Genomic DNA, 11,239 nt, shown 5'->3' with positions numbered 1-11,239 from the left:
TAAAGGGCGGAGTGGCTAACGCTAGGGAAAATTCGCCAGCTTCAAGTCATTCTGCCACTTCCCAATTTACTAAAAGTGTCCCTGACGAAAATTTGCTAGCGAAGTAGATAGACTAGTGCAACTTCCCAGCCTAGCGCCAGGCGAAGTTGCACTCTGGCGAAGGGGTGAAAGTTTTTTTATTTTCTGAACGTTACCTCTTTCGCCAGAGTTTACTTCACCAGGTCAGACCAGGCGAAGTGCAATAGAATAGATAGTAGTTTGTAAAAAAAAAGTTGAACATTTTTCTAAGTCCCAAAAAAGGCTGGCGTTTTTACTTTTTATAGGGTGATAGGCTGAAAAGGATTGGAAATTTTTTTTAGGGTATCCTCCTTCCCCCCTACTTTTGTTAAGGCACCTAAACTATACTGTGGGCACATGTGTAGGGCAATAGAACACCTCTATATAATTTTATTAAGTTTCCCTGGGCTTGTGTAGTGTTACTTATTTGCTGCAGCATACACGTCCAATCAAACTTCTATTTCGCGCTGTATGCTAATTTCCGATCACTATCGTAACTTCGAACCGCTGATCATAACATCACTAGCACAACTTCGCAAACGATCGGTAACTTGTGTGCAACTTCGGATCTTCGTGAATTTGCGCAGCCCTGGCGAATCTACGCCAGGCGAAGTGCGGCGAAGTCAACGCTTGCGCAACTTCAAAGGTAAGTAAATTTGCCCCTTGGAGTCAAGAAAAAGGCAAATTAGAGAGGCTTCAGATGGGTTTTTTGCCTTCCTCTGGATCAGCTAGCAATTAGGCAGGTTTCACTTGGAAAGGTTGAGCTTAGAGGGAACGAAACCTGTATAGGGGAGAGTGGGACTTAGGCAAGGGACCCCTTCCCCCAGGGCTTTAGGTAGTTTGTCACGTAGCTGGGGCTGTTTGCCACCTCAGCCCCCCTTTCCCTCCCCCTGGACACATACAAAGGGAACAAAGGGAGAGATACCTGGTGGCGGGAAAAAAGGGGGCGGGCTGGGGGAGGTAAAGGGGGCTGGGGCAGAGAAGGGACAGATGCTTAAGGAGGAAACCAAGCCAGGAGCAGCAGACTAATTTTTGTTTTTGTTTCAGGCAGATCTCTAAGAGCTGTGCGGCAAGAACTCACCAGGAAATCTGCAGCTGGAAGAGATCCGGTCATCGCTGAGATGGAGGCGAATGCTGCCCAAGGGGTGGAAATCGGAGCGACGAAGAGGAAAGCCCTGATGCCCAGGAGGTTCCGGGAAGAGACAGAAAGCTCGGCAGGGGACATTGCTAGGCCCAAGAAGAGGGTAAGTTGTTCCCTGCAGGTCAGGAGTCGGTCAGCGAGCGGTGGATGCGGCAGAAGAGACGGCGTCGTCAGCGAAGAGGAGGAAGCATCGCGAGAACGAGAACCGGATCAAGATGACGTCACTTTCGGGTCGACGAACAGCGCTGGACCGGCGGTGCGAAAAAGGAAGAAGTTTGGAGGCGCACAGAGGATCGGGGAGCAGCACAACAAGGAGCATCCAAGGAAGAGGTTTGGAGGTTCAAGGGGGAGGCGGGTGGGGGGCTCGGAGGGGGTCCCCTCTGCCACCAATGTTTTTCCCACGGCCACCAATGCCCCCCCCTATGCCACCAACGATTCTCCCACGGCCACCAACGTATTTCACCCCGCCAGCAATAAGGCACCAGCCACCACCAAGGGGACGGGGGGGGGCCAAGAGGGGCATAGTCAATAGGGCCCCACAGATACCCTCAGGCCCAGGTTTAAGGGGCAGATCCAGCACCAACGACCCCTGTTCCCTGCTGGGTGGCAGATCAAGCGAAGAGGAGCTTCCAGGGGAAGAGGATTGGGGGAGGGAAGCTGCCCCCAACCCTGAGGAGGAGGGACGCAGAGGATCAGAACATGGCCATGCATGGGGAGCTGAACATTTCCAAGCCCCAGCGACCAGGGGAGGGGGGAGTTTCAGATTTAGGGGAAACAACAGACCTGTTTTTGAGCAACGGAACCCCCAGAGGGGATGGGGGCACAGAGGCTGCCAACAATGGAACGGAAACGGTTTTAATGCCATGTGGGAGGGGGATGGTTGTAATACTGATTATGGAGGTTATGACAATAATTATGAGTTTTTTCCTGCACATAGGCAATGGTATAACCAGAGGATACCTGGATGGGCAGTGGGACAGGAGTTTCCATATTGGGATGGTTATCGGGTGCCGAGTCTCCAGTTTAGAAACAGGGAGGAAGAGGAGAGCTGGTTGCAGTGGAGGAAAGAAAGAACGCAAAGACAAGAGGAGGAGGCAGGCCCATCAACAAGGAGGGAAAAAGAAGCCTATCCAACAAATACAAGGGTGCAGGAAAAGCAGAAAGAGGATACAAGCACACAGAGACCAATCGTGGCAACCTCTGCAAAGGAGGCACCTATGGGTGAGTTGAATGTGCAACATGACATACCAATTGATTTGGATTCTGATTCAGAGGATTCGGATAGTGAGTCAGAAGGGGGAAAAATGGTAGCCATACTTAAGAAGTATCTGAAAGGCAAAGAGAAAAGTGGGGGTATAGAGAAAAATTCAAAAGAAACCACTCCGGTAATGGTCCTAGCTGGGGCTGGGGATACATATGCATGCGCGCTTACAGAGACAGCAGCACATTTACCTAAGAAAGCGAGAAAGTCTATAGAAGAGGGTAAATTTGTGGATATTTACAGTTTAACTAGGGAAGCAGTTCAAGAAAAGGAAGAAGGGGTGAAACAGGAGGAAAAAGGGAGAAGGGGAAAATCGATATTTGATTGGTTGAAAGGTTTTTTGGTTTTTTCAAGCGTATACCTAGTTAAAAAGCCCGAGCAGAGTTTGAATATCATAAAGTACATTGATACAATAATTGACACATATCTGTTTTACAAGGGTACTTCATGGTATGATTATGACCAGGCTTTCAGGAAAAAGATAGTAAAATGTTATCTTTTGGGCAGAAGGACATAGATTTATGGACAAGATTGGTGTCTAAAGAGAGTAGTACAAGCCATAATGTGAACAAAGGGAGCTATACGGTCAAACCAAGGAACGTGTGTTTCGCATACAACGAGAGGAGATGTAATAGAGGGTATGCATGCAAATTTAGGCATGCATGCTCTGCATGTGGATCTTCTCATATTGTAAGTGAATGTAACAGGAAAAGGGAGACCCAAGCAAACAGGCAGCCCTTTCGAGGCGCTCAAAAAAAGAGCGGCAACGCCAGTGCAGATGGGCAAGCTAAGTGAGTCATTACTTGGTTACCCAGATAAAGAGGCAGCAGTATTTTTAGCAAAGGGTTTTTTGGATGGTTTTAAGATTCCAGTAGCGCAAACACCCCCCCCCCAGTAAAATCTATAAAAATTTAAAATCAGCTGGCCAGCATGAGGATGTTTTAAAACAAAAAATTGAAAAAGAAGTAAAAGCAGGTAGGATGGCAGGGCCATTTGAAGTCCTCCCCATAGAGGGCCTGGTGGTATCTCCACTAGGCGTAGTGCCCAAAAAAGAGCAGGGTAAATTCAGGATGATACAGCACCTTTCATATCCAGTAGGGGCATCAGTGAATGATGCACTAGATAAAGAACAGTGCAAGGTGCAGTACCAGTCTTTCGACGAAGCTTTAGAAATCGTAAAGGGACAAGGGGACAGGGCATTGTTAGCAAAGGTGGACATAGAGTCTGCATTTAGGCTTTTACCTTTACACCCAGAGAGTTTTAAGTTGACCGGGTGTTATTTTCAGGGAGCATTTTTTGTGGATTTATGCTTACCTATGGGATGTGCAATTTCATGTTCATATTTTGAGATGTTTAGCACATTTTTGCATTGGCTTATATGCCAAAGGTCGGGGAATGCGGCCATAGCCCACTACCTAGATGATTTTTTAATCATAGGGCCCAAACAAACAGGGAAGTGCCAGGAAACCTTGTTAATATTTTTACAGATGCTAAAAGAGTTAGGTGTCCCAGTCGCGGAGGAAAAGACAGTGCAGCCAACTACAAAGTTGACCTTTTTGGGAATTGAGATAGATACAAAAGCCAGGAGGTGCAGGTTGCCAAGGGATAAAGTAGAAAAAAGCAAGCAGGCAATACATAATTTAATGGGGACTAAAAAAGTAACGTTGAGAGAAATGCAACAGACTTTGGGGCTGCTGAACTTTGCATGTAGAATAATTCCAATGGGTCGGATATTTAAGAGAAGGTTGGAAAAGGCTACGACAGGGGTTAAAAAACCATTCCACAAAATAAGGATAACTAAGGAGTTAAGAGCAGATTTGGGTGTTTGGGATAGTTTTTTGACAGAATTTAACGGAATAAGGTTATGGTTATCTGAGACAAAGAATAACAGAGAATTGGAATTGTTAACAGATGCGTCGGGTAGCATTGGTTATGGAGCTTACTTTGCAGGAAAGTGGTGTGCTGGCAGGTGGCCGCAAGCATGGCGGGAGTTGGGTTTAACTAAGAATTTGACTTTGCTAGAGTTATTCCCCATAGTAGTAGCACTGGAGCTATGGGCAGGGGATTTTAGGGATAAAGCAATTCGGTTCATATCAGACAATATGGGGGTGGTGTGTGCAGTTAATAATTTATCATCGGATTCAGCCCCAGTAATCAATCTATTGAGACAGTTAGTTTTAATTTGCATGAGGTTTAACATCTCATTTAGAGCGCAGCACATCCCAGGTGTAGAGAACACATTGGCAGACGCATTGTCAAGGGAAAAATGGGATCTTTTCTTTAAATTGGCACCCAACGCAGCAAAAACACCTCATAATTGCCCTGATAATTTATGGCAGTTGGTGAACCTCTCTTAGAAGAGCTGTACGGGAAATCTGTATCCGAGAGAACTCTTGCCGCATACAAAAAGGCATGGAAAAGATGGCAACTATTCTGCGAAAGCGGTAAGAGGGAGGGCAGCACTAAGGATTTGTTGTCATTTCTGGCATTAATGTATAGGGAGGGAAAATCAAAAGCAGGCGCCAGCGCCACGCTAGCGGCGATTTCCCATTTTTCAGTAGCAGAAGGTAGACCTGAGATAGTACGCAGCCCAGTAATTAGGAAAGTTATAAAAGGATGGGCAAGAGCGGAGGGCCCTAGAGTAGATGAGAGAGAACCAATAGTGGAAAGCAGGCTGACTCTGGTCATAAGGGCATTAAAAAAGGTCTGTTTTGATCAATTTGAATATATGCTGTTCAGGGCGGCATTCACATTAGCATTTCGGGGGGCGTTGCGGTTAAGTGAATTGGTCCCCTGATCAAAAAAGGCAGCAGGGAAAGGTTTAATGGACAAGCACGTAGTTATACAAGAGGGGAAAGCATTGGTCTATGTTAGTAGATCTAAAACTGATCAGGAAGGGAAAGGGAGGTGGATAGGTATAGAGGCCACAGGTAAAATAACATGTACGGTCAAGGCACTGGTGAATTATAGGACAGTCCGGCCCGGGGGTGGGCAGCTGCTACTACTGCACAAAGACTCATCCCCCCTTTCTGCTTTCCAGTTTAGCCAGGTGCTGAAGAAGGCAGTAATAGTCAATGGTTGGGACCCAAAGAAATTTAGTTCACATTCTTTCAGAATAGGTGCAGCAACAGAGGCAGCAATGAGGGGGGAGTGTATAGAGAAGATAAAAAAGATGGGGAGATGGAAATCAGAGGCATATAGGAAGTATATACGGCCCGTGGAAAAAATGAGAAATGGAAGCTAACCCTGCATATGTATTTACTTCGCAGCAAGGTGTGGATCTGCTGTCAACATATTGGTCATAGGGCACTCATTTATTTTTTGGGCCAAAAAGCATGCAGCAGGGCAACAGCTGGGGTTACCAAAGGAACACATGAAGTTGGCATGGCAGGGTTGGAGAGGTATGAGATGGGAGCAGCTAAAAGGTAGGTTCTATAACGCGCTCCATCGAGTTAATTTCGTGCATTTAGTTATAATTAGGGATGTAGCGAACGTCGGAAAAAAAGTTCGCGAACATATTCGCGAACTTGCGCAAAAACGCGAGTGGTTCGCGAACGGTTCGCGAACCCTATAGACTTCAATGGGAAGGCGAACTTTAACATCTAGAAAAGACATTTCTGGCCAGAAAAATGATTTTAAAGTTGTTTAAAGGGTGCAACGACCTGGACAGTGGCATGCCAGAGGGGGATCAAGGGGAAAAATGTATCTGAAAAATCTGCCTGTGTGTGCTTGGAAGAGATAGTGTAGGGGGAGAGCTGTTAGTGATTTCAGGGACAGATGATAGTAAGTTTGCTGGCTAGTAATCTGCTTGATACTGCTCTGTATTGGAGGGACAGAAGTCTGCAGGGATTTGATGGACATTTTAGCTTAGGTAGCTTTGCTGGCTAGTAATCTACTGTTCTCTTTAAACAACTGCCATACGTTGACCTTGTAGGCATTGTTTGCCCAGTTTTTTTGGACGCAGCCACTGAAGCACAGTTGCCAGAAAAAATATGCCATATAAATGCTGAAAATAGTAATTTATACACTACTACAGCGGTAGTAAAATAAAAAAAAGTAAAATAAAAAAAAATGAATATTAAAAAAAAAAAATTAAAGTTGGTGCTGCTGAACTACTAGGAGCAGCAGATTAGCACACCAGTCCCACTCCCCAACACTGCTAGACTAATAGCACTGGGCTCTTATAGTAGTAGTAGTAGTAGTAGTAAAACAACAAAAAAATAAATAAAAGCAGTCCTTACAAGGACTACTGTTATTGCAGCAGTCAGCAGATGAGATCAGAAGCAGGACAGCTGCCCACTGCAGCTACATACAGAGCACTGCAGTAGAAGGTAGATTACTAGCCAGCAAAGCTACCTAAGCTTAAATGTCCCTCAAACCCCTGCAGACTTCTGTCCCTCCAATAACAGAGCAGTATCAAAACGATTACTAGCCAGCAAACTTTCAACTGTCCCTGAAATCACTAACAGGCAGCAGCTCTCTCCCTACACTATCTCTTCAGCACACACAGGCAGAGTGAAAAAACGCTGCAGGGCTTCGGTTTTTATAGGGAAGGGGAGTGGTCCAGGGGAGAGCTTCCTGATTGGCTGCCATGTACCTGCTGGTCTGGGGTGAGAGGGCAAAAAAAAGCGCCAACAATGGCGAACCCAAAATGGCGAACGTCGCGCGACGTTCGCGAACTTCCGGCGAGCGCGAACACCCGATGTTCGCGCGAACAAGTTCGCCGGCGAACAGTTCGCGACATCTCTAGTTATAATTCATACAGGGGGAAACGATCTCACGTCAAAAAAGACTCCAGCACTCATAGAGAACATGAGGGCCGACTTGTCGGAGATGCTGGAAAACAGGAAGGTCGGGGGGTTAGCTTGGTCAGACATTATACAGAGGAGCAATTGGATGGGGGCAATTTCACCCAAAGGCGTGGAGAAAGCTAGAAAGAAAGTGAACTGGGCCATGCATAAATTCATGTGTTCCTTTGGGAAAGGTATCATAAGGCACGACAACATAAGATGTAAGCAACACCAGTTTTTTCGGGAAGATGGAGTTCATCTGTCAAGTGAGGGTTTGGATCTGTTTTTAGGGAACATCGGGTCATTTATTCAGGAGTGGTGGAAGTCACAGGAGGTATAGGTGGGCCATGGAAAAGGACAGGTGGTACCCCTCCCCCCTTTTCCATTGGGTGGCGGCAGTGCGGCTCCAGGAGAAAAGACGGTTACAGTGCAGGCCTACCCTTTGGAGAGTCACTAGTGTGGAGCAGACTTTGACTGCACGGTCTTGTCTGAGTCATGCAAGGGGCTGGGGTTAGCGCCAGTTATGCACACGGTTGGGAGCAGGAGGATTGGCGACTGATTGGTCACAGAGGGCGCTTGGCCCCATGATCCCTGCTCCCTGTGGTTGTCTATTACGGTGTGGGCACAATGCCCAGGTTGGTGATAGGAGCCGCAGCTGGGGGTCAGGGGGTACCTAGTCCTTTTAGCAAAAAGTAATAAATAAAGAAAGTGACTTCCACACATATTTTGCACCAATTAAGTCTCTGTGTCATTCTTGAGGGGGATGAGAGATGCCCCAGGGGATAGGGGGATCCTTGGCCTAGAGGGAACGAAACCTGTATAGGGGAGAGTGGGACTTAGGCAAGGGACCCCTTCCCCCAGGGCTTTAGGTAGTTTGTCACGTAGCTGGGGCTGTTTGCCACCCCAGCCCCCCTTTCCCTCCCCCTGGACACATACAAAGGGAACAAAGGGAGAGATACCTGGTGGCGGGAAAAAAGGGGGCGGGCTGGGGGAGGTAAAGGGGGCTGGGGCAGAGAAGGGACAGATGCTTAAAGAGGAAACCAAGCCAGGAGCAGCAGACTAATTTTTGTTTCCCACCCTCCCACCCTGTAGGTGGATGGAGGCTAAGAAGGTGCTCCAGGGTCTTCGGACCGATCGCCTAGATGGGGTCAGGAAGGAATTTTCCCCTGCGGTGCTAATTGGAAACAAACACCGAAGGGTTTTTTCGCCTTCCTCTGGGGCATTATTATATGTGAAGTCAAAGGTACTCCCTGAAATCAGCTGCGGCTACAAATGTGTGGGGGTCAGCGGCAGTGCGGCTCCAGGAGAAAAGACGGTTACAGTGCAGGCCTACCCTTTGGAGAGTCACTAGTGTGGAGCAGACTTTGACTGCACGGTCTTGTCTGAGTCATGCAAGGGGCTGGGGTTAGCGCCAGTTATGCACACGGTTGGGAGCAGGAGGATGGGCGACTGATTGGTCACAGAGGGCGCTTGGCCCCATGATCCCTGCTCCCTGTGGTTGTCTATTACGGTGTGGGCACAATGCCCAGGTTGGTGATAGGAGCCGCAGCTGGGGGTCAGGGGGTACCTAGTCCTTTTAGCAAAAAGTAATAAATAAAGAAAGTGACTTCCACACATATTTTGCACCAATTAAGTCTCTGTGTCATTCTTGAGGGGGATGAGAGATGCCCCAGGGGATAGGGGGATCCTTGGCCTAATGGACACATCTTTTTTTCTCCCTCATCTACGATGTTACTATGTGATTCCAGCTGAAAGTAGTATTTCTTTATCCCTTTCTTTTCTCTGAGTAAGTTCTCCTCCAGGTCTGTTAATCATTTGGCTCCTATACATTGTTTTATTAGTCAGGACCAGCAGTGCAAGTTTGCAATTAATCTATACAAGAAAGATGCAAGAAAATGTCATTTTGTTTCATTATGCAAAACACTTTTTGGGTGGAGTTCCCTTTTAACGTCAAAGGTTTAAAAACGACATTGTAAATCAAATGACTGTGTAATGTAAACCCATTAGCTATTTCAATCATTTGGTGAATCTGTATTAGTCTAAAATATGGTTACGCACAAGTGATTAATTGATGATAATTAGGTGTGTCATTTGCGTGTTTGCTGAAATGATTTCTAGGAATGACATGCAAACCCTATAATTTTGTACTAAATGGGGTTATACAGCTCATAAACTTGCCTATATGCTAATAAATATCTGGGCATGAACTACATTACTGAAATATAATGAATACTATAATATTTCATGGTGTCTTCTTTCATACATCTTTCCATTACCTCCCTATTCTTCTTATGCCTTACCAGTGTAGACATAAGGGAGCATTCATTTACCCTGACACAATGAGCAAAGTGTAATTTTGAGTGCAATCGCCAAGTTTTTTCCCCACAATGCACTCTTTTCCCCCAGAATGCATACTTCATTTTGGGCACAATGTGGACATTAATTGGATGCAGTTATTCTGCATCTGACACAATTGTGCTGCCTCTGGCGCAACTGTGACCAATTTTTCAAAATGGATGCCTCGTCCAAAACCAAATATTTTCGAAGTCTGTCAGGCATCAGTTCCGGTGTTCAACGTGCAAGCGATGTCTGTGTCCGATTCTTTAGGTGCATGTGTTTTACGTCTATAGGGACACTTGAACTGCTGCCTGGTCAGGAGCTGGTGTTAGATTCAGGGTTCCCCTGCATCAATAGACACATCAGCTCTCAATTTGGAAGGAAAAACACAAAGAAGCACAAAGAACATATCTGGACACAAGTACATCAATCAATGGTTATAGACACAACTCAAGTTGCACTCTGCACTGACAGATATAAAAGATCCCTATAGGGTGACTGCAGCATTATCATAATTATCATTTGTATTATTGGTTACTGTTTAGCTTCGCTGAAAAATTTGTGAAACAGTGAAAAAATTCACGAAACGGTGTTAAATTTGTGAAACGCATTGAAGTCTATGGGTGTTAAAATTATTTTGCAACGCAGCAATTTTTACACTAATTATTATACGTGTGACTATTTTGTCCAGATCAAAGTCAATGGGCGTCAATTATGCACGCAACAATTTTGATGAGCGACAATTTTTTTTGTCACATCAAATTTTTCGCAGGCCAATTTTTGCCACAGTTTTGCCGTTAATCCATGCCTGGTGAATACATTTGCCCATCACTAATTGGCATGAATTTATAAACCACCAAAATAGTCCAAGTTGTATGATAGATGGTATAAACATCAAATATACTAATTACATAAAAATACTGACTGATACATGAGGTAAAGTCCCTGATCAAATGAGCTTACAATTTATATGTATTGGAGGGGATGGTTAATGCCTGGGGCAGACATCAATCACAATTACAATATAGACTTTTGCTTGAATAGGATTTTATAATGGTTTTATTCAAACTCTGTGGAAAAGTATGAAGAAACAGCAATTATATCAATATGCTGGTCACTATTACACCAAGTTATGGACAACTGTAGAACCCTCCCTCCCTCCCTAGTCTGAAGGCCAAATCATCACTCGAAGTCCATGGAGGTGACGGCACAGTCCATTGATGAGGTATTTCACCCTAGTGGACTGTGGTGATCTCTAACTTCACTCTTTGATAAATATACCCCTATGTGTGTCTAGTAGCTGTCCAGGCTGAAGAACTAAAGGATGTAACCTATGTAGAGATAAACTTGGTTGCTCTTGGTGGCTATTTGAAGACTTCAATAACTCAAAGAAAATATTCTGCAAAGTCCCAGGTTAGTATTGCACCCAGAAATAAAATAATAACACATAGCATGGCTGCTAGAAAAGAATAATTAACATTAAGCATTACTACCACAAGATATGTCCCAGAAGATTTAGCATGAATAGCAACAGCCCATAAAGTATGTTAAGATAGTGTATTGACATGCATCATGTGAGGGGGATGGGAAGTTGTATGAGCTCATTGACTTCTGTGGACTAAATGTTGTGGACAGAAATGTTATGGCGACACA

The 11,239-nt window shown here is 45.3% G+C and overlaps 1 protein-coding gene across 1 annotated transcript; it reads left to right on the top strand.

The window, feature by feature from the left end:
- The first annotated feature begins 933 nt into the window (after positions 1–933).
- LOC121401562 lies at positions 934–8,878 on the top strand. The gene is made up of 3 exons (XM_041586845.1): positions 934–1,528; positions 2,136–2,419; positions 8,342–8,878. The coding sequence occupies exons 1-3, from the start codon at positions 1,179–1,181 to the stop codon at positions 8,389–8,391; spliced, it is 684 nt and encodes a 227-aa protein (XP_041442779.1). The 5' UTR covers positions 934–1,178; the 3' UTR covers positions 8,392–8,878.
- The last annotated feature ends 2,361 nt before the right edge of the window (positions 8,879–11,239 follow it).

The sequence above is a fragment of the Xenopus laevis genome, chromosome 3L (genome assembly GCF_017654675.1).
Source record: "Xenopus laevis strain J_2021 chromosome 3L, Xenopus_laevis_v10.1, whole genome shotgun sequence".
In the NCBI taxonomy this organism is placed as follows: Eukaryota; Metazoa; Chordata; class Amphibia; order Anura; family Pipidae; genus Xenopus; species Xenopus laevis.
The sequence above is the reverse complement of the archived record's forward strand: the minus strand, read 5'-3'. Positions and strand labels throughout refer to the sequence as shown.